General features: G+C 40.8%; 1 protein-coding gene across 2 annotated transcripts in view; it reads right to left on the bottom strand.

The window, feature by feature from the left end:
• CAB39 (calcium binding protein 39) overlaps nt 1–24941 on the bottom strand; it is a 92389-nt gene that overhangs the window by 22351 nt on the left and 45097 nt on the right. For both annotated transcript variants that reach the window (XM_021075733.1, XM_021075734.1), the window contains exons 3-4: nt 2206–2370; nt 714–832 (exon numbers count right to left, since the gene is read on the bottom strand). In XM_021075733.1, coding sequence (XP_020931392.1) covers nt 714–832; nt 2206–2370 — 284 coding nt within the window. The remainder of the gene's footprint in view (nt 1–713; nt 833–2205; nt 2371–24941) is intronic.

Below are 24941 nucleotides of genomic sequence, written 5' to 3'. Positions count from 1 at the left end.
AACTCTGCTGTGAAACAACAGGAGGCTGCCTTGCCAATCAGTGATGAGGGAGAAGGGTTTTTGTTTTTTTTTTTAAAGCTTCAATTTTAAGGCTCTTTTGGGTTTTGATTTTTTTTTCGAAACTGGCAGGCTACCCAAAGAAAAATGCCTATGTAGTCCAACAATAATTCTAGGAAGATGCACTGCAAATTACCAAATTAAGCGGTGGGTTAGTGAGGGGACACACACAGGTGAAAAGCAAAGGGAAGCACGTCATAAACATGTGCTTTGCTGACTGAGCAACGTCAAGGTACACAGCAGCCATGTCCACGAACCAGGCGGGCTCGTTCACCGCCGCAGAGTGCACATGCACCTCCAAAGAGGTCTTTAGATACACAACTTAACTGACGTGTCACGCCATTAAGGTTTTTTAACATCTTAGGGAACAGAAGTAAGATGACAGAGGATTTTTTTTTTCTCTTCAGTCACATATGATTTGAGAGTTCGAAGGCCCACAATTCTCCTGACTTTAAAATCCCACGGGCATTTTCGAAGTCAGTTTAGTGCACAGGTTGAATTGAAGGAGGGAAATACGTTCAAGAACTGTGGAAAAGTGAGCTGATCAAACGACGGAGAAAACACTTGCCCACATTCACCATCCTGCTTTTGTCCAAGGCCATCTTTGCTTTTCATTTTTCAAGCCAAAAACATACATTTTAGTACATTATACATACCCTTTCAATAACATGAACAAAATATTCTGTTGGGTGCAGATGTATTCAACAGTAGGAGTTCTTGTACCAATTTGTCTTCTGAGAATGTTGTTGAAAATTTGAGCCACATCTTTTTTGCCCTATTAGGGAGACAAATATATTTACCTGACTCAATACCAAAGTGCCCATTCATTCTCCCAAACAAACTCAAATCAAGGCACTGCACATTCATAATTATGATTGAATTCTCATTTAAAATGTTCATAGACATAGTCAATTTTCTTATTTCTTCCATTATAATTCTAAATTCTAAGTTTAAGAGTAAAATTATTTTTGACATGAATAATGTGTTGACAAAGTGAAATCTTATTGCATATAATTTCAACCATTTCTAACTCTCAGCATCATGCTGACTCGGATACAAAAAACAAAACCTTGCTATATCCTTACATTGTTCAGCAATCTGACACCTACCCAAATGGAACTAGCAGCTTCAAATGAGATGCTTGTATTGTAAACTATATATACATATAAACTATACACATACACACACACACACATATCCCCAATATATCCAGTCACTCAGGATGATAAACACTGGGGCTTAAAACAAAGCACACCCCTGACAATGAGGCAAAGAGCAGACTGCTCATGACCACTGCCAGAGCCCTTCATTCTAAACATCTCAGGTTAGTTGATTCAGACTGTTCTATTAAATTGACTAAATATCTAACATGGCACCATCTGGCTGAATAAGCTTGGCAACAATCTTCAATGCCTACCAGGGCTGAGCAGGTAACGCAAAGGAGTGCAGTAGGCCCTGCGGGAGAAAAGCCACACCGTCCGCAGCACACCCGAGTGCACACGCACGTGCACACGCAAATGTGGATGCCAACGTCGTGGGCTGAGGGGCCACGCAGGATTACCGGCTCACTGCTGCCAACCACATTTTTCAAGGGAGGCCAGAAATTCAAAATTGCGTCTCAAATCTCCTGCCATTTTAATGTTATCCTGAGCGAAATATTTAAAAGCAATGCCAAGCAAACAAAACACCTAGAATCCCTGCTGTAATGAGGGCTCAGCAGATTAAAAAAAAAACCCAAGCATAAAAAAAAAAAAAACCAACTAGGTGTTCTCTAGAGCTCATCTACCTCAAAAATTCGAACATTCTACGGTCTTCTTTAGATTGTTTATTCCTTGAGAGCCAAGGACCAGTGAATTATGTAAAACAGCGGCTGTTTATTAAATACAACGTATATGGAAGGGCATAATGAATACCTAAAAAACTTCATATATGATGTAGTGAAAGAGAGAGAAAAATCTGGCCTCAGCCAGAGACACCCTTGAGTTCCTGACCCACTAACTAGGCAGGCAGCTGGGGCATGCTAAAAAGGTCAGCATCCTCGAGCCAAGAGCCTGACAGGAATCTTAAGATGTTTCAAAGGTAAGAACACACGGACAAGGACCATGAACAATCACTGTTTTTTTGAAAAATAAAAAATTGATTTCTTACCTCAAAGTCAATGAGCTGTAGATCAGCTACCAGGGTGCTAAGGAGCCCACTATTATACAGTTCTTGAGCGAGTTGTGCCACTGCTTCTGTCTGCGGCTCTTTTTCGTTTGTGCCATACAGAATTTCTTTCATGGCAACCAGGTTTTTGGAAACTTCTTCTGTAGCCTGATTTTGGGAGAGGAGAAAAACAAAACAAAAACAAAAAAAAACCAGAACTCATTTTAACAACCATATAAAACTTACTACATTTGCTAAATATCTTCCTTATGTATTACCTACCCATGGACCTTCATACAAGACTCAAAGGTGGACAAGCCCCATCCTCGCCCTCAGGAGTCAAACACCGCGTGTACGTGCCCATGTGGGGACTGACATTTGTCCCCATACGTGCTCAGCAGGGAAGGCCAGTGGGTTCAGCACCTGTACACCGGGGTGCTGAAAACAATGTTGCTACAGGAGAAAGACAACAGCGAGAAAAGGTTCAATTCTGGGAGGGAAACAACAGGGAGGAAGCAGCCGAGCTGAGCCAAGAACAGAGACTGACGAGGAGGACCTGGCTGGGAGCGGGGCTGAGGGGAAAGGAATGGCTTGAAGAGGGGCTGAGGGAGAGGAAGCAGCCAGGGCCTGTCAGGGAAAAGGCCCGGAGGGAATAAGGGAGTGACAGCAGGAATGACGCCGAGACAGGCTTTGCAGGCAAGGTAAAACGTTGGCAATAAATGAATAGGCACTAAAAAGCTTCCACTTCTGGCCAAGATGAGGAACAAGGGTCAGATTTACCTTCCCTCATGAAAAAAGACCAAAACTGAAGAAAATATGTGAAGTGATGAATTTTAACATGGAACTTCAGGCAGCACAAGCTAAGGATCCCTGAAAGAAGGGAAAGAGATGAAGTGAACCTCACAACTTAATGCCTGGAGAGAATTTCCAGCCACATCACAGGGAGGAGGAAGCCAGGCAGAACAGGCAATCTCCACGTGAGGAGACAGAACTGGGAATCTGCGGGGGCCAACAGGACGGGGTCCTTTTCGGGGCAAAGTATCGGGAAGGAGACGGCCACACCGAAGAGAGTATTAGAGGTTTGCAGAGGCTCACCTGCTTCGGCAGCTGAGTGCTGCTAAGGAAAGTACCCGAGGCCAGGGAACGGAGCCATGGAGCTCACGCAAAGCTCCCATCAACGGGATGGAAAACCCTCATATCCACAAGCCTCAAGCAGAGCTCGCGAAGGCTTTTGTCCCTGCTCTTATAAAAAATTAGCCCTGGACTAAATCCTGCCCAACGAAGCAAGTCTGGCAAGAATAAAAACTGGACAACATGAAAAGACAATCCGCAGCATGGGAGAAAATATTTGCACAGATGTGACTGGCAAAGCATTATCTCCCAAACATACAAACAACTCATGCAAGTCAACATCACAAAAACAAACAACCCAATCTAAAAATGGGCAGAAGACCTAAATAGACGTTTCTCCAAAGACATACAGATGGCCAAAAAACGCATGAAAAAATGCTCAACATCACTAATTATCAGAGAAATGTAAATCAAATGTACTATGAGGCATAACCTTACACCAGCCAGAATGGCCATCATCAAAAAGTCTACAAACAATGAATGCTGGAGAGGGTGCAGAGAAAAGGGAACCCTATTACACTGTTGGTGGGAATGCAAACTGGTACAACCACTATGGAGAACACTATGAAGGTTCCTCAGAAAACTAAAAATAGAGCCACCATATGACCCAGCAATCCCATTCCTGGCATCTATCCAGAGAAGACCATCATTCCAAAAGATACATGTATCTCAATGTTCATCAAAGCACTATTTGTAATAACCAACCCAGGTAAAACACCTAAATGTCTAATGACAGAGGAATGGACAAAGATGATTTGGTATGTATATACAATGGATTATTACTCAGCTGTGAAAAAGAATGAAATAATGCTATTTGCAACAACATGGATGGACCTAGAGGTTATCATACTAAATGAAGTCAGACAGTGAAAAACAAACATCATATGATATCACTTATATGTAGAATCTAAAAAAAAGGATACAAATGAACTTAGCAGCAGCAAAGAAACAGACTCACAGACTTTGGAAACAAACTTAAAAGGGGACAGCTGGTGGGGGTAGGGATGGACTGGAGGTTTGGGATTGGCATATGCACACTGTGGTATATGGAATGAATGGCCAATGGGGACCTGCTGTATAGCACAGAGAACTACCCAATATTTTGAGATGATCTATGTAGGAAAAGAGTCTGAAAAAGAATAATGTGTATACATGCATAAATGAATAAAAAAAAGAAAAAACAAAAACAAAAGACAGACCAAAAAAAAAAAATTATCAAAACTGGAAAACACAACTAATAATGAGGAAAAAAAAAATCAGTCAACAGAAACAGCCCTGCAAAGTGACACAGATGGTAGAAATTAAAAAGGGCATTAAAAGATACTGTAAATATAGCCAGTATTTTCAAGAAAAAAATGAGCATGTTAATTAAGTAAAGGTTTGGAAGACATTAAAAAAAAAAAAACCAAAATCAAACACTTTAAAATAAAAACTACAATGTCTGAAATAAAAATTAACACTGGATGGGATTAACAGCAGATTAGCTACTGAAGAAGTAAATATGAAGACAGAGCAATAAAAGCTATCCAAAATAAAATACACAGGGGAGGGAGAAAAAAGACCAGCACATCAGTGAGCTGCAGGATGACTATAAGCAGTCTAATAAATGTGCTCCTGCAGACCCCAAAAGGAGGGGAAGGAGAGACAAAATATGTGAAGACACGATGGCTAAAAAGTTTCCAAGTCTGATGTAAACTATAATCCCATGGAGCCAAGAAATTCAAAAAACCTAAGCACAAGAAACAGGGAGAAAACCCCACTAAAGCATGGAATAGTCAAGTTAGCTTAAATTCAGTCCAGAGAAGATCTTAAAAGTAAATCAGAGGGTGGAGTTCCCTGGCGGCCCGGTGGTTAAGGATCTGCATTGTCACTGCTGTGGCTTGGGTTCAATCCCTGATCCCTGGCCTGGGAACTTCCATATGCCATGGCAGGGGAGGTGGGGGGGGAGCAACCAGAGGGATAAAACATTACAAAGAATAAAAAAATGACAATGGACTTCTTAACAGAAGTGATGCAAGTCAAAAGATAGTAGAGGAATATCACTAAAGTTCTGGGGGGAAAAAAAAAACCTGCCATCATGGTGTTCTATACTTAGGAAAAATATCACTTAAAAACAAAGGTGAGGGAGTTCCTGCTGTGGCACATAGGGTTAAGGATCAGGTGTTGTCTCTACAGTGGCCCAGGTTGCTGCTGAGGCAGGTTCAATCCCTGGCTTGGTGCAGTGGGTTAAGGATCTGTGGTTGTGGCACAGGTCACAACACCCTAAAACAAAAAACAAAACCCCAAAGGCGAAATAAGATTTTGTCACCAGCAGACTTGCTTTATAGGAAATGTTTAAGGAAGTCCTACAGGCATAATGAGATTATAGATGAAAATCTATGTATACAAAAAGGAATGAAGGGCACTGGAGAAAGTAATGTGGACAATTATAAAAGATTTTCCCATTATTAAGAAAAGTCTTTAGGAGTTCCTGTCGTGGTGCAGTGGAAACGAATTCAACTAGGAACCATGAGGTTGTAGGTTCGATCCCTGGTCTCGTTCAGCGAGTTAAGGATCTGGTGTTGCTGTGAGCTGTGGTGTAGACTGCAGACACAGCTCGGATCTGGCGTTGCTGTGGCTCAGGCGTGGGCTGGCGGCTACAGCTCCTATTCGACCCTTAGCCTGGGAACCTCCATATGCTACGGGTACAGCCCTAAAATGACAAAAGACAAAAAAATAAATAAAAAGTAAAAAAAGTTAAAAAGTCTTTAAAAGATAATTGGCTGTTTAAAGCATAAACAACTGTATTCTGGCGTTATGACATGTAGAACAAGAACATGTGGCAACAACAGCTAAGAGGGAGGGCAGTGTCATAAGGTTTTTATATGTGAAGCAGTATAATATTTCTTAAAGATGAACTACAAGTTAAAGGCATATACTGTGAGTCCTAAAGGAACCACTAAAAAACCCAGAAGAGTTAAAGCCAATAAACCCACAAAGTAAAGATAGATGAAAAACATAAAGGCTATAAAAAGCTAAATAAACTGAAGTATTTATGACCAGAAATATATTTCAGGGAGATGACTTAGATTCAGAGAATATCAGCATTTAATGGTACCCAAAGAATCATCTAGGTCCACGGTATTTTCTTCTACAACCTACTAATCTTCTTATCAAATGATCGCATTGCTTCCCCTTAAAAAATTCCAGTGTCCAGTAACACAGTACCAGCAGATTTTAGAATCAGACCGCAGAAAATTTTACAGTGAGACAAACACTGCCTCACTATACAGCATCTGCTGGTTCTGGGTCTGCACTGCAGATAAGGCTGAATTCTAACTTCTCTCCCACATAAAGGCCTCTCATTGAAAACAGCTTGCCTGTCTCCCTTAAATAGTCTCCAGAATACCTCCTCTCAGCTTCTTTAACTCTCCTAAGAAAGGTAGGACTAATGTTTCAACTCTGTCCAGACGGAATGGTGCAGAAGACGCCGGGCCACCACTTCGCTGCAAATGTTGCAAATTTAATGTAGCTCAGGGCTACCTCGAAGAATTTTTGCAATTATATATAATCCATTCAAAATCAGATCTTTGAATAACATTGCAATAATGGCTTTAACTCTTCTTACTATTTAATCTCATTAACAGCCCATCATTCAACACTATGGAGGTATTTTGGAATCTTGAAGGACATCCAATATGCCAGCTACTGCTGTCATATTTGTATCATCTGAAAATCTGATAGATAGGTATGCTTTCCAGGGCCTCGATCATTACCCAAAATGCTGAAAAGGAAGTAATTATGAATGGAGCCTAACATTATGCCTTTGAATCATGCTTTTTTTGTTAATGATCTACTAATAATCTTTGGGCATGGTTGCTCAGCCACTTACATTTATTTCCAAATCTTTTGCAAAAGGTGTTTTGTTAAATACTTTGATAAAATAAGACTATGCTACTACCTTTTTACTCATTATGACCTTTTTTACTAAGTTTATGCTGATTTCTACTGACTCCTGCTTTCTTTACCAAAGGCTTTAGAAGAGTAACCTCCTAACAATCCCATTATGAAACCTTATTCACGGGAAGTTCCCTTATTCAGGAGAGCTCTCAGCGGAAACAAATCTGACTGGCATCCATGAGAACGCAGGTTCTATCCCTGGCTTCGCTCAGTGGGTTAAGGATCTGGCGTTGCCATGAGCTGTGCTGTAGGTCACAGATGTGGCTCGGATCCTCAGTTGCTGTGGCTGTGATGCAGGCCGGCAGCTACAGCTCTGACTTGACCCCGACCCCTAGGCTGGGAACCTCTATATGCCACGGGTGCAGCCCTAAAAAGCAAAAAAAAAAAAAAGACAAGACAGAAATCTTCTTCAGCATCAGTGTTAAGCAGAATCTTTAGTTTTTCCGGCTGCCATTACTACTCTATCCTGTTAACGCCTTAGCTTCCGGACAGCAGGTCACTCTCATGCCATATATACATTTTAAGTATCCCAGGAATGTACTTTTTCTGGGCCAGGAGATAAAAATCATTAATCTACAGTAAACATTTGTTTGTTTTTTTCCAATCTAATTACATGTGTTGCCTTTTCAACTTCATTTTATTAATCTTTATTTATAAGATGATTTTCTTTGGCAGGGATGAATGTGACTTTAGTAGGTGTCTAAGTATACGATCTGCTGATTTTATTCAGTGACCCTCAGTAAGAGGCCTCAGCCCCCTTTGCTCCTCTGAACGGATCAGACTTGTGAGGCTCTTAACAACCTTTCATGAGCCTCAGGCTTCTGAGAGCAAAAGATGAAGCATATTCACCGTGAACAAAAGAGGAAGATCAAAGTGTTCACTATGTCGGGAGGAGGAGCTCACAGCTAACGGTGTGGGATTTCTCTTCGAGGTGATGAAATTTCTAAAACTGACTGTGGTTGTGGCTGCGCATTACCTGTGAATAAACTAAGAACTGCTGAATTGTACACTTGAGATGGGTGAACTGTATGATGTGAGTTTCATCTCAACAAAGCTGTTTTTAAGAAATGGAGAGAATTGAGAAAAGAGAAAGCTACTTATAGTACTTCTAAGATGAAAGGCATCCTGGATTCACATCAAGCCCTCTTCCTCCCTTTCAGAAGAGGACACTGCCACCTACATCCTGAGTGGAGAGGAAAACGCCAGTGGAGTTCCCGCATCTGCCAACCACCGTACTCATCTCTCGTTATTAGTCCTCCCTGCTTCGGGATTCTCCGTCTCCCGCCTTCTCAGGGTCTCATCCTGTCTGTTATCTCCTCACATAATCAACTCCCCTCTTACCTGACTGCCCAGAACGCAATTTTAAATATGATCTAGATTCCCATTAACAAACATAAATTCTCCTTTGACTCCATGACCCCCTCCCAGCTACGGCCCCCTCATAATTAAACCTCTCAAGATACCTACCCATGTTTGCTAGAGCCCACATGTCTTTCCTAGCTACTCTTCAGCTTAATCCCATGTGGCTTCTACATTTAGTACTTACAGTTTTTAGACAGTGCCCAATGACCTGCCTGCCATGAAATACAATTTTTAGTTGTCACTGCAAGTGAAGCTCTTGGCAGCATCTGAAGTTGTTGATTACACCCTCCTTTTGAAACCGCTCCTCCCTGTCCTCTGTGACTTACCAACGCTCTTTTTTTTCTGTCTGTCTCCCCGCTTGCTCCTTTTATCTCCTTTTTGGCTCATCCTTCTTGACTGAGCCATTTAAATATTGGGAATTCCTCCAGGCAGAGTACAAGGCCCTCTTTTTCTCATTCTATTATCTCTACCGAAGTGACCTCATCCACACCCACAACTTTAATTAACACCCAGATGCAGCTGCCTCAGAGATTCCTATCTCTAATCCAGTTCTCTTACTAGTATACTAAGCAGCCTACCTGCAGTGTCTCTACTTGGATGTCTCAAGGTACCTCAAACCGAATGCATCTAGGACAGAACTCATGGTCCTGCCCCAATGCCTGGCGTTCTTCCTTTGGTCCCTATTTCTGGGAATGATATCACTCTATTGATGCTCTCATAACACATAGAAACTTAGGATTCATCCTCAACTTTTCCCTCCTCCTCACCCTGCCCCAATATCTAATTTATCACCAAATCTCCCAAATCCATCCATTTATGCCCCGCCATCACCACCCAAGTCAGAGTCCCCATAAACTCTTGCCTGGACCACTAAGTAGCCTACTGATTGGTTTCTTTGAATTCCCTACAGTCCATTCTCCATATTAAAACTAGAACGGTCTTTTCATAACACAAATATGATGAAGATTTATGGAGTTCTCACTGTGGCTCAGTGGGTAAGAACCTGACATAGTGTCTGTGAAGATGCACATTTGACCCCTGGCCTCCTTCAGTGGGTTAAGGATCCAGCATTGCCACAAGCTGTGGTGGAGGTTGCAGATGCAGCTCAGATATGGTGTTGCTGTGACTGTGGCGTAGGCCACAGCTGCAATTCTGATTCGACCCCTGGCCCAGGAACTTTCATATGCCACAGGTGTAGCTGTAAAAAGAAAAAAAAAAAAGTCATTAAATCTTAAAATGGTTAAATCTTTGTGTTTAAAATGCTTCAATTATCTACCTCTCTTAGGATGGAGAAAATTCCCTTGTAACATGGCTTGTAAAACCCTGCATGGCCTGACCCTACCTCTCTGGCCTTACCGTGCACTACAATTCCTTCCCCCACTATCTACAGACCAATGCTCTGGTCACACTGGTCCCTTTCAGGGTCGCTACACGTGTGGTTCCCTAAGCCCACAATGTTCTTGGTGCTCACACTCGGCCCCACCTCCCAGCCGCCTCCCACTCTGCCTTCACTGCTCAACTTAACCATCACTCCCACCAAGAAGTCTCTCTAAGTAAATTCTATCATAATTCTTCCACCACCTGGTTCTTCTCCAGGGTTTCTCAAAGTTGTATATAATTCTGCTTTTCCTTGTGATTTCTGATGAATGTCTGTTTCCTTCTGCTCCTTTAGGAGCCCCGTGCTTGCAGTGCTCTGTATATGGCTGGTATCCGTATATCTGATCACGGGGATATAAAGTCCAGGTGAACACTGGAGGTAGGGAAATGTGATGTTATTACACCACAAGGTGAAAGAACTCCTTTTAAAAAGGAGTACAGATAGAGGGTCCTGAAGAAGGACATCCTGCAACATCTCCCAAGGAAAAGTTAAAAGAATCTACCTGGCAGAGTGGCAGTGGAGAGCAAGGGACCTAACTTCCTGTTTTCTTGGAGAAAACAGTCTGGAAGGACACACACCAAAGTGAGTATGGCCTGCCTACACGGAGGGGTGAGAAGAATCCTTCCACTTTTCTCCTGATGTATTTCAGATGTGTGAATGTTTTACCATTCATATTTTAAAATTTTTAGAGCAAAGTAATCAAGGGAATGAGCTAAATGGATCAGACTGTCCTCTATATTGGTATCAATTGGTTTATCTTATTTCTGCTTCTGTTTCCCTCTTTTCTATATAGGTCTACACATGTTAGTAGGTCTACCAACCACACCTTAAAAAACAGTGCCATAAACAATGCCTAATAAAAAACTAAAGACTAGAATAGGGCCTAACAGATAAAGGGCTAACTCAAACTACTCAGAAGTAGAGAATGGTACTGGGGACAAGACACTTCCAAACCTAGTGATTTCCATGGTTAGTTACCATTTACAGAAAATAATCAGTAGCATGGCATAAAAACAAATACCCCCCCCCAAATTCTAAAATTCATCAACTTTATTACTTATTAACATCCTAATAAATGGGAGCAATCAAGTTCATATTTCAATTGATGACTTTAATTTTTCAACTATTTGTGTAATTTTGTTCCCCATTACATGGACAATTACAAGTTGATTTTTAAAAAGCTTAAAAAAGAAATAAACATGACCAAATATTACTGAGAGATAATCAGAAAAGCTTAAGAAGTTAAGTGTTTCACCAGCAAAGCTGACACAGCAAGTATTTACTGAATGAAGACCCACATTTGGAGCAAATAAACCTGGCTGGTCCTGTTTAGATTTCACTTGGCTCCCTTCATTGGTATTCACATTAGTGACCCTGCCCAGTCCCCCATCTCTGGCCAGCCTTGCACTATGTTCATATGCTCTCTGCCTCCTGACCACATCCTCCTTATCTGCCACCTCCCCACTTGTCCCCTCACACCTACTTCTAGCTCCTCACACACTGTACCCTTGTCAAAGCCGCTGAGATATCCTGACACCTAATCCACCGGGCCCCTTCATGCCCACGTTACCTGTCCTGCTAAGACTGCAGGTTTCAGGGCTGCCCATGCTCACAGCTTTGGGTCTCTTGCTCCTCTAAACAATGTTGGATGTCCTTGACGGAAAACTTTCAGTCCTCAGGGTTCTGGGCACCGCAGAAAAAGTGCTGGAACGTGTGCACCCTTGGTTCGCTACAATTCATGCTGCTCAACTGCCTTTGCTCCAGCCAGAACGCTCCTTCAAACTGGATTGATTTTTCAACCAGTTCCTCACAGAGGCAAACACCTGAAAACTGCTCCACTCTCCTCAAGAGACCTTAACTCTTTCTCTGCTCCACAGCTGAACCTCTAGCTTCACCTCTCCCATACTGAGATCAGACTTTCAAATGAAAACACCTTGGAGTTCCTCCAAGCACCTTGATGTATTTCTGCCATCCTCTGTCTCAACCCTGGAGACACACCAGACTCACTTGGGAGGACTTTTAAAAACAAAGATGCTCACTCCTCTGAGGCTTACTAATGACCGAAAGAAAAATCGTCCTTTTACATGGAGACACCCCTTAACCATATAAATCAACGGGAACAGTACAGAGACTACTGGCCTCACGTGCCTCCTGAAAGGATACACTGCAAAGGGCACAGCAGCACTTTTGTAGTTTCTTGCCAAAAAGGCCTCACCTGCACTGACTCATGAGGAATCGTCAGCCAAAGCCAAATTAGGGGACATTCTATAAAACAACTGGTGCAGTACTTTTCAGAAGTGTCATGGTAATGAAAGTCAAAGACAGACCGGGAAACTGCTCCTGATTAAAGGAGACTAAAGAGATGCTACAGCTAAATGCAACGTGTGGTCCTGAATTGGATCCTGGTCCAGAAAAAGGCCATCAGCAGGACAACCGCGCAAATCTGAAAAAGGTCTGTGGGATTAGTTAATAGCATTATATCAACATAAGTTTCCTGATCTGATCATGGCACCGTGGCTACATACACTGTTAACAGCTGGGGAAGCTGGGTGAAGAGTACGCCTTCTGTAATCATTCCCTCAGTTCACAAAGTCATCAGTCCTCTTATGTTGCTTTACCTCTCGGGTAAGAGGCACCCCCCCTTAGGTCCTGGGCTGAGGGCTCTATGTTCGTGTGCCGGAGAGAGGGCCCCTTGTACAAGGAGGGGGCTGGCCTTGCCTCAAGTCCCCCCTTGCAATTCTGCCAGTTGTGCGGCCTCTCGGAAGGTTGCTGGGCCTGATGCCTGCTGGGATCCATTCCATTTAAGATCTCAAATTCCAAAAAAAGTTCTCCCAATTCTTTTCTGCCCCGTCATCCACTCTCACACTGTTGCCCTGGAAGCTTTGTTTCTGTTCAAGTGACCTCGCAGGCTCGCTACTCCCCACCCTGCCTCTCCTGAGGCCACGTGGCTTTGACCCTGGCCCTGCGGTGCGCTATCTTCTCATCCAGCCTCTCATTTCCCCACCACGTATTCAAGGGCTTTAGAAAGGGCTTGCTTACATCTTTATGCCCCCGTCCCTCCAATGTCCGAGATGGTGATTTACACACCATCTGACTTCATAATTGTGTTAACTGACTCAATTGTCTGGGACATTTCATCAACAGAACACGGTGTTCTGAGACACAGATGCTATATACTCATGTGGCCAGTGAGCCTCACATTCTCTCTCGTGGGTACAGACTACTAAGAGTAGCCAACTGTGCTGTAGATACATGGTCATGAAGAGAAACATGGGAGAGAAGAGCCCCCTCAGGACGAGCCCCCTCGCTTGGCTGGAAAATGAGGTGGATCATGCTTCACTAACTCACTCACTGCTGACTTGTCCAGGTGAGGGGCACAAACTCTTAGAGCTTTAGAGAAGTGGTTTACCCTGTGTGATTCTACTAAGCACCCGCAGGATGGAAGTTTGGGGACACCCAGTCGAGCAGTCACAGAGGAAGGAGTCTGAGGCTTGGCAGAGCTTCTCAGGGTCAACGCTCTGAGTGGAGAAGTGCCATCCCTAACTGCTGGGGGTGGGCTTGGGAAGGCATATTAATCCTACACCATGAAGCCTCACTGACTTCCACAAATAACCAACTGGTACCAACTTTCTTTCTTTCCTTCTTTGTTTTTTGTTTGTTTGTTTGTTTTTGGCTGTGCCCACAGCATATGGAAGTTCAGGGATTGAACTTATACCACAGCAGTGATGACGACGGGCCCTTAACCCACTGAGCCACCAGGGAACTCCACAACTTTATACTTCTTTCCCTCCCAGAGTGAGGAGACAAGTAACTACTTTGAATTTTTAATGCAGTGTTCCTACTAACTTCCTCAATTAGAACTAAGGCTATGAGACTCGCCACTGTCTGCTTTCTCATTAAAAAAATACAACATGGCAGGAAAAAAGCAAATAGTAAGCCAAACTAGGTACAAATGGCCTATTTCAAGACTTTCAAAAATTCAGGTTTCCTACTAACTCTATTACCTTACACATGAACATATGCTCAACATCACTAATTATTAGAGAAATGCAAATCAAAACTACAATGAGGTACCACTTCACACCAGTCAGAATGGCCATCACCAATAAGCCTATAAATAACAAATGCTGGAGAGGGTGTGGAGACAATGGAATCTTCCTACACTGTTGCTGGGAATGTAGATTGGTACAATGACTATGGGAAACAGTAATAGAGGTTCTTCGAAAAGCTAAATATAGAACTACCATATGATCCAGCAATCCCACTCCTGGGCATATATCTGGACAAAACTATAATTCAAAAAGATACACGCACTATTCATAGCAGCACAGTTCACAACAGCCAAGACATGCAAGCAACCTAAATGTCCAACGACAAATGACTGGATTAAGAAGATGTGGTACATATACACAATGTCATACTACTCAGCCAGGAAAAGAATTAAATAATGTCATCTGCAGCAACACGATGCATCTAGAGATTCTCATACTAAGTGAAGTAAGTCAGAAAGAGAAAGACAAATACCATATGATATCATTTATATGTGGAATCTAGAATATGGCACAAATGAACCCATCTACAAAACAGAAACAGACTTACGGACATAGAGAACAGACTTCGGGTTGCCGAGGACGGAGGGAGTGGGATGGATGGGGAGTTGGGGGTTAGCAGAGGCAAACTATGACATTTAGAATGGATCAACAACCAAGTCCTACTGTAGAGCACAGGGAACTATATATCCAGTCTCTTGGGACAGACCGTGAGAGATAATATAAGAAAGGGAATATATATGTATATATATATATATATATGACCAGGTCACTTTCCTATACAACAGAAATTGGCACAATATTGTAAATCTACTATGCTTTGATAAGAAATTTAAAAAAAAAACTTGCATTAAACCCAGTCTACCCACAGTACCTGTCCCTCTACTCTTTTACCATCATCAATAGCAACCACTCAGATACAAAATATTACAATTTTGGAAGACCAGAGGAGCTACTCACTCACCCATGAGGTCACGTCACTCAAGTGCTCACAGCCCTTATCACCCGACTCCTCTTCTGGACCCATCCAGGCCCAACTACTCGGTAGACCCCAAGGTGGCCTCATGATAGGAGGTAAAAAGTGACAAGGCATCTCCTCACAGATGGAGGTGCAGAGTCTATCTGGAGAAGTACAAGACTGGGTCTGCCTCCCATTTAGCCCCCAATTTTTAAAGATTAAGTTACTTGTTAAGCCTAATTTATTAATACATAAAGCACACTTAAATGGAGCAAGACTAAAATGATTAAAGTGCAGACATGGCTGCTTTAGAAACTAAAAGGCTAATAACCTTAGAAGATATTCTACTTTATAACAATATTAACAAAATGATAAGGTATCGTTCCCCACCTATCGGCAGCAAAGACTTCTAGAAAATATACTGGTAGTGGAAAAATAAATTGATACAACTTTGTTGGAGGGTGATTTAGTAAAACATTATCAAAAAGCTTTAAAAGGGGCAATCCTTCTGAATCACCCATTATACTTCTAGGGAATTTACCCTGGGGAAATAAGACAATTACACAAAGACCTAAATACCAGCAGTGTCATTTACAATAGAAAAGGATTAGAAGCACGTAATCTCACTGAACTGGTTAAATCACGGTGTCCCCATAAAATGGGAGATCACGGCAAGCTTTAAAAACAAGTAGATCTACACTGACGTGCAGAGATGTTTACACTAAAATTAAAAAACAAACACTAAAACCAAAACTGGGTTCTAGAGTAGCATACTCCTGTGTTCAGGACCTTAACTGCCGCAGGAAGAGGGAGAGAGCTGGAGTATGAAAGAGGGTCTGTGGGGACCCCCACTATCTTAACAGTAGTCATTTCTTGTGGTAGTGGAGTTAGGATGAGCTTTAGTTTTCCAGTTACAGCACTCGGTTGAATTTTCTGAATTTCTGGAATGAACACATACTAGAACGTATTGCTTCATAGAGATATAAATATAGAAATCAATGAAAACTATTAGGCTTAGTAAAGGAAGCACCGATCTCTCGTCTACACAAATGAACCTACACACCCACATTCCCAAGAGTGCTTACACAAAGAGAAGGAAGGAGCTTGGCAAATTTCAGCCCCTTCTCCCCTCACCAAAGGAATTCAAATGAACAGGACTTTGGCAAATAGATACTGAAGAAAAAGAATGTCATGACTCTAAGGTTTTTTGCCAGAAAGGCGACATTTCTTAAAACAGTCAGTCAGAAGAGAAAGGCCAATTCTGGGGCAGAGAAAATGAATTTTGAATCGAATACGTTAAGTCTGAGGTGATGCCTCAGTATGAAATCAAAGTATCTTAAGAGCTGCAAGAGATGGCAGAGGACAGCGAACTCAGTGGTTTTTAAATGCTTTGGGGGCCACTGACGTCATACCCCCTAATCCTGCTGCCACCGTTTTTCAAAATAAAGATCCTGTGTAGAATCCCATTGTACAAACAAGGAGAAGGAAAAGCTGAAAAAATGGATGAAGGGAAAAAGAGCACCTGAAACCATGGCCTACCAGCTTCTCCAGAGCACCCTTTGCACGCATGCGGAACATTAAGTTTAAAAAAGCAAAACAATGGAGTTCCCGTGGTGGCGCAGTGGTTAACGAATCCGACTAGGAACCATGAGGTTGCGGGTTCGGTCCCTGCCCTTGCTCAGTGGGTTAAAGATCCGGCGTTGCCGTGAGCTGTGGTGTAGGTCGCAGACGCGGCTCGGATCCCGCATTGCTGTGGCTCTGGCGTAGGCCAGTGGCTACAGCTCCGATTAGACCCCTAGCCTGGGAACCTCCATATGCCGTGAGAGCGGCCCAAGAAATGGCAAAAAGACAAAAAAAAAAAGAAAAAAAAAAGAAAATAAAAAAGCAAAACAAGGAGCTCCCTTGTGGCACAGTGAGTTAAGGACCCAGCATTGCCACCACAGTGGCTCAGATCACTGCTATGGCATGGGTTCAATGCTTGGCCTGGGAACATCCACATGCTGCGGGCATGGGAAAAAAAAAAAAAAAGGCAAAACAAGAATACTAATCATCTATGAAAAAGAATGAAATAATGCCATTTGCAGCAACATGGATGGACGCAGAGATTACCATAGTAAGTAACGTACGTTAGACAAAGACAAATGTCATATATCCCTCATATGTGGACTCTACAAAAATGATCAAATGAATCTATTTACAAAACAGAAACAAAACTTTATTTGTAACTTTATTTACAAAACCTCGGTCAGTTTACTGACTCGTGCTCTGGAAAATATCTGATGGGTAGAAGTGTAGGCCAAAGGATACAGGAACCTGGAGTTAACTGTGGATACTCACCAAATTCTCTCAATCCTCCCTTAAAATCTAGTCTCATATCTTGCTTCTTTCTCCTCCTGACTCTTAAGCTTTCATTGTCATCAGTGTCCTCTTACTAAGTTAATTTTCTTCTGTCACAGCCATCTTTCCAACACTTCGAATCTCACCCCACCTCTGACTTTGAAACATTGCTGGTGGGAATGTAAAATGGTACAGCAACTGGGGAAAGAGGTTGGTGGCTTCTTATAAAACAAAATATGTGCTTACCATATGACCCAAGAATTGCATTCTTGGGCATCTGTCCCAGAGAGAGGAAAACTTATGTTCACCCAAAACCTGTATGAAAATGTTAACAGCAGCTTTATCTGTAATAGCCCAAACCAGAAACTGTCTAGATGTCCTTCAGTAGGTCAATGATTAAACATTCACCCCCTTCACTTACTATGGGACACTCACAGACAATCAAAAGGAATAACTGATACAACTACTGGCATGGATTTCATGGGAATTAAGTGGAGTGGGGAAAAAAAAACCAAACCATCTGAAAAGGTTACATACTACATGATTCTATTTATAAAACATTCTTGAAATAACAAAATTAAGGACTGGGAAGACAGATTAGTGGCTGGCAGCAAGGGTTAGGGATGGGGAGAGGAGATGGGTGTGGCCATAAAGGAATAGCAAGGGGAGGGCCTTGTGGTTATGGGAACAGTTATGTATCTTGATTGAGGCAGTGGCTATGCATGTGATAAAACTGCACAGAGCTACACACAAATATTCACAAAACTGTAAAATTGGTGAAATGTGAATAAGGCCTGTGGACTATACCAACATCAATTTCCTGGTGTTGCTAGTGTATATGGTTAAGTGAGAAGTTACCACTGGGGGAAGCTGGAGAAGGGGTACACCGCATCCCTCTATACAACTTCCTATGAATTAAAGTTGTTTCAAAATAAAGATGTAAAACAAAGCAGACCAACAACAAAAACAACAGATTTCTTCAGCTCCCTCAGTCTATCTTTAGCAAGGCCCTTTTCAACCTACCACAATCCACATCTCTAGCTTCACCTCCGCCCATTTTCCTCTGGTCACCCTAAACCTGTCACTGTTTTCTAGACACGCCATCCTTTAAGCTGTTTCACATTCTGTTCCCCTCTCTTGCTCTCTGCCTGCCAAACACCTTTAAACCAGTTCAAATGTCACCTAATGCTATCTCGTACCTGCCTCTGACAGAGGTGATAACTGCTTTATCTTCTCGTTTCCCACAGGATCCACTCAGAGCCGCAAGTATCTCTACACTATGTTCTATTATCCCGCACAATCCATTTCCTCTACTAGCTTATAAACGCCTCAGAAAAAGGGGCAAAATTTGATCCATGTGCCCATCTATGTGCTCACACGTGAGGGCACTAAAATGTCTGTGGATTCAATCCAGTTGGGAATCTTTTGCAAAACAGGACAATGGAAGTGATGACAGTAATTACTTGCGCTGTCATCTTTTACAAAATCTGTCCTGTAACCACAGTGAGTATGGAACTCGGCATAAGGAAACATAACTCAGATGGGGATCACTGTTTAAAAAGTCATCTTTTTAGAAACAAATTTGAAATGATCTATTGAGCAGGTCAAGTTTATTATAATTTACATTTAACTAGTTACTACTATTAAGAAAGGCCTCAAAGAACCCCAGATTTTTTTTGAGGGGGAGGGGCTTAAATCATTTCTTATCCTGTCTTATATTTTTTCTTTTTTTGAGTTTCTTTATACCGACTCTTTAGCAATCATTTAAAAAATCATTTTAAACACGTGTCCTCTAAATATATACCAATCTATATTTACTGCCTTAAGTACCCACTCATTCTCAGAAAGGGATTTACTGGATCACCTCTGCAAAAAGGAAGTTCTTAAAGTAAATTCAGATAAAGGATGTGAGATGGAATCTAAAAGTAAAAAGAAATATTGCTAGTGTCAAACACTTAATGAGACCAATTCTATTATCATATGAATTTCTAAATTAAAAAAAATCCTACACACATATGTGCCTCTTTACTAAAAGAAAATGTCTGAGTTTACGAAGCTGAGAGATCATGGACTAAGAAAAACCTATTAATAACCCTCTGGTGTCAAAGATTACTCGAAACAACTTTAGTAACCATGAGTCACTGTTAAATGGCTATGCTATGAAAAGGCTACTCCCTTCCCCCCTCTTAAACATGCCAGCAAACTTATTCCTCTCCTGAAATGAGTGAATATAGCTATTCAAGACTGTGAACACATGTATTCACAGTGATGAAGGGACCAAGTATAAGCTGAGCAAGGCAGCTATACCGTCTTTATATAGCACGGAGTGGGCAGCGAGTGTGTAAACAATCATTATGCATGCCAGATCTGTGTGGCTGTTAGCAATGAAAGAACAAATTCCACTCCACCCCCCTCCCATGCCCCAGGTACCTAAAAATAAGGATGGTAAGATAAGCCATTTCTTGCAAAAGGTGTAAGGAAAGTAGTTCTCAAATCCTCTTTAAAAGGTATGGCATAGTTCCTAAGGGGGTAATTCATTCGTATTACAGACGATTCTCAATACCTATAGAATTGCCACAGACAATTCTTAATATGGCAACTGTGTAACATACAGAACAAGCAAAAACACCAACACACCACAAAGACGGAAATAAACATTCAAATGCTGTATTTATCATTTTGTCTCTTAGATCACAAGAAATGAATGAGAAAATAGCCATGTACATATGAATAAAGCAGAAACTGACAAAATTCTACCATGGGTTTGGAATTGTTAGGAGTGAATACCATCTGACTTTACTGTAACGGGTGTCCTAGGAAACAACAGCTTTCTTCATGTGAATCATGAGGACAAGAAACTATTCTACCTCAGTGAGATGGTGGCCTCTTCTCTACAAAGGTACCTTGCAAAACACAGTGTTGTATTACTCTAACGATGGGTTGGTCACACAAAGCTGGAATTCCTTCTATAAGATCTAAGTGGGAGCTCCCATGTGGCTGAGCAGGTTAAAGATCTGGTGTTGTCACTGCAGTGGCTCAAGTCACTATGGTGGCTTGGGTTCAACCCCTGGCCTGGGACCTTCTGCATGCTGCAGGTGTGGCCAAAGAAATAAAGAGAAAGAGACTTCAGTGGTCCCTTGGCCTGCACCAATACATATCCAGAGACAGGCAATGTCTAAGGAAGCCAACTTCCACTTATCATTTTTCCTAATATCAAGATGAAATTGGACTCCCTGTTTTAGCTCCTCTCACAGGTCTTCATTCCATCTGCTGTCACTCTCTGGACCATGCCCTTCTCTAATATGAGATGATCCCCTAAAAACATTTTACTAAGCGCTCTAGGCTTCAAATTTTCTTTCACTACTTTACACCCCCAGTTCATTCAACTATTTCTCACGGCAGAGCTTTGAATTTCTGTGTCAACCTGGTCACTCTCCTCTCAACATCCTCAAGTATGGACCTCTCTACACAGAGCAGAAGATAACCACTTTGAATTGAAGCAGTGTTTTTCTATTATTGCAAGGTAGGCTTTCAGTAGTCTTTTGGGGGTCTTCATTACATGACCTATTTATTCTCAGGGCAAATAGCTGTGGTTTCTAAGCCTCCTATATCTCGGTTGGCAGGTAGATAGTCTTCTAACTCTCTTCATTGAGTTATAATTAACATACAGCAAAGCACACATATTTAAAATGTACAAGCTGGTAACTCTGTGGACTTATGACAGAGCTCTGAAACCCTCAAGACAGTGAACACATCCACCACCACACCACCACGACTCCTCGGTAGAGCCCTGACACCCCAAGCCCAGTCTAACCCTCCACAAACAAGCCTGTCAAGCCCAAAGCAACCCCTGATCTGCATTCTGTCCTGATGGCAATTCAGAGTTTTGTATTAACAGAATCATGCATTACGTATTCTTTACAGTCTGGCTTCTTTCACTCAACACAATTATTGTGAGATTCTTTCATGCTGTGTATAGCAATAGTTCATTCCTTTTTATTGCTGAGTAAGTATTCCATTCTATGGATGTATCACAACTGTTTTATTCACACACCTGGGCTATTTCCTGTTTGGGATATTACCAATAAAGTTGCTATGAACACTTACGTACAAGTCTTTGTATGGACATAGATTCCTTGTTCTCTCGGGTAAATACCCAGGAGTGAAATAGCTAGATGTTAAGTTTAGCTTGTTAAGGCAACAGCCCAACTGTTTTCCAAAGTGGTTGTATTATTTTATATTTCCACCAGCAGTTCCAGTTGCTCTGCATCGTCATCAACATTCGGTATAGCCAGTATTTTCAATTTTAGGGATTCTGACAGGTGTGCAGCAGTATCTCACCATAGCTTTATTTTGTAATTTCCTAAGACTATCATCTTTTCAAGTGCTTTTCTGAAATTTGTGTATCTTCTTGTCTAAGTGTATATATATATTTATCCATTTTTTACTGGATTGTTTGTTTTCTTATTACATTTTGAGAGTTCTTTATGTATTCTGGATGAAATCTTTATCAAATATAGGCTTTGGAAATACGTTTTGCAAAGATGCTTTGGCTTACCTTTTCATTCTTTCAACAGTGTCTTTTGAAGAGCTGAAGGTCTTAATGTTGATAAATTCCAATTTATTATTTTCTTTTATAGAATATGTTTTCGGTGTCATATCTAAGAAATCTTTGACTAGCTCAAGGTCACAAAGATTTTCTCTTGCTTTCCTCTAAAACTTTATAGTTTTAGGTTTTACATTTAGTTGTGTGATCCATTTGGGATTAAATTTTTGTATATTTTGCACATGGTATGGATAGCACATGGGGCTATCCAACTGTTTCAGCACCATTGTTGAAACTATCATTCTTTCTCCACTGAACTGCATTTGCACCTTCAGCAAAAATTTTCCATACGTGTATAAGTTTATTTCTCAAGTCTCTACTCTGTTTCATTAATCTATTTGTCTGTCTTTATGTTGATATCACACTGGTTTGATTACTGCGGCTTTATAACTCTTGAAGACAGATGATGTGAACCCTCCAACTTTTTGTTCCACATTGTTTTATTCTAGGTCTTTTGCATTTCCACACAAATTTTCGAACTAGCTTTACAATTTCTACTAAACTGCCTACCGGATTGTAATGAAGCTATAAATCATTTGGGGAGAACTGACATTTAACAATATTGAGTCTCCAACTCATGAACAAGGTGTATCTTCTCTCACTTAGGTCTTTCATTTGACAGTGTTTCTAAGTATTTCATATTTTTAAATGCAATTCCAAACGATATTTTTAAATTTCAAATTTGTTTTTTTATTGATACTATACAGAAATACAATTGCTCTTTGTATCTGATGTAACCTACAACCTCGCTAAACTCATATATTAGCTCTATTAACACCTCTCCCCCGCTTTATTTTTGGTCTTTTTAGGGCAGCACCCATGGCATACGGAAGTTCCCAGGCTAGGGGTCGAATCAGAGCTGCAGCAGCTGGCCAATGCCACATCTGAGCTGTGTCTGTGACCTATGTCACAGCTCACAGCAACACTGGATCCTTAACCCACTGAGTGAGGCCAGGGATCGAACCCACATCCTCATGGATACTAGTCAGATTCTTAACCCACTGAGTGATGACGGGAACTCCCTCTATTCGCTTTTATGTAGATTTCTTCAGCTTTTCCAAGTAGATGATCAGGTCATCCACAAATAAAGACAGTTGATTCTTTTCTCCATGCCTTTTATTCCTTTTTCTTGCCTGACTGCACAAGCTACAATGTCCAAGTACAAAGCTGAACAGAAGAAGTAAAAGTGGACATCCTTGCCTTATTCTTGATCTTGGAGATATGAGTCAGTCTTTCACCATCATGTATAATGCTACCTGCCCTTCACTAAGGTATCTTCTATTCTACTTTGCAGAATTTTTATCAGGAATGCTAAAATTTGGTTTAGAATTCTTATATCCATGCTTATGAGGGATTAGTCTACAGCTTTCGTCTATGTTTTTGATTTGGGTATCAGAATAGCCCTGGACTCACAGAATGAGTTAAGAACTACTCCTTCCAACTGACAGAAAACTGCAAATCAACTATAATAAATTTTTTTAAAAAAGAACTACCCCTTCCTCTTTAATTTTCTGGAAAAATTTGTGTAGAAATTGTGTTATGTACTGTCCTTAAATGTTAGAAATCTCTAGGTGAAGCCATCTATGCCTAGATTTTTCTTTTGGGGAAGATTAAGTTTTTAATTACTCTAATAGATACAGGGCTATTAAGATTATCTATTTTTTTCTCGTGCACTTCGGCAATTTGTGTATTTTAAGGAATTTACCAATTTCATCTGTTGTCAAATTTACTAGCATAAAGTTGTTCACAAAATTCCCTTACTACTCTTTTAATATCTATCTGTAGAATCTGTAGTGATGTCAACCCTCTCATTCCAGATACTGATAATGTTTTTTATCTTCATCGGTTTTAGCTAGAATTTATCAATTTTACTCATCTTATCAAAGAACCAGTTTTGACTTTGCAGTCCCTGGTTTTTATTTAACTAATTTCTGTTTTCATTTTTATTTATTTCCTTTCCCCTTACTTTGTGTTTAATTTGCTCTTCTTTTTCTACTTTCTTAAGGTAGAAGCTGAGACACTCCTTTTTTTCTAACACATGCATTTAGTTGTATAAACGACATCTCATGAGTTATTTAGAAGTATGATATTTAGTTTCCAAATATTTTGGAATTTTCCCAAGGCTGTTTCTGTTACTGATGTCTAATTTAATTCCACTGCAGTCACAGGTGTATGTTACATACATTTAGCCTTTCCCTTGCTGAATTTCTGCTACTTCTTCTATCAATCATGGAGATTGGGATACTGAAATCTGCAATTATAAATGTTGATTTTACTGTTTCATCTTTAGTTTTATCAGTTTTTGTTTCATTTTGCTCTATTTTAAAGCTGTTACTAGGTGCATTAATATTTAGGATTGCTATGTCCCCTGGATTAACTGAGCCCTATTTTATCGTGAAATAACTTTCTCCCTGATAATATTCTTTGCTCTGAAATCTGTTTTTGTCTGATACTAATAAAGCCACTCCAGCTTTCTTTACACAAGTGTTAACACAGTATATCTTTCTCCATTCTTTTACTTGTAATCTAATTGTGTCATTGCCTTTAAAGTGCATTTCTCATAGGCACATATAGTTAGGACTTTTTTTCTTCCACTTTTTTTTCCCATCATTTAAAAAAAATTGAAGTATAATTAATTTACAATGCTGTGTTAGTTTCAGGTGTACAGAAAGTGATAGTGTTTTTTATATATATATGTTTACAGTGTATATATATATATATATGTTTTCTATGTGAGTCTATTTGTTTCGTAAATAAATTCATTTAAAATATTTTTTAGATTACGCATATAAGTGATATCATATATTTGTCTTTGCCTTACTTCACTTAATATGATAATCCCTAATTCCATCCAGTTAAGACTTTGTCATCCAACCTGAAAGTCTCTGCCTTTTAATTACAGTGTTCAGACATTTATATTTAATGTGATTACTGATCCTATCCTTCTCTAATTTTTGTCACTCACGAATTCTGCTAATT

Source organism: Sus scrofa, chromosome 15, assembly GCF_000003025.6.
Source record: "Sus scrofa isolate TJ Tabasco breed Duroc chromosome 15, Sscrofa11.1, whole genome shotgun sequence".
Taxonomy (NCBI): domain Eukaryota; kingdom Metazoa; phylum Chordata; class Mammalia; order Artiodactyla; family Suidae; genus Sus; species Sus scrofa.
The sequence above is the reverse complement of the archived record's forward strand: the minus strand, read 5'-3'. Positions and strand labels throughout refer to the sequence as shown.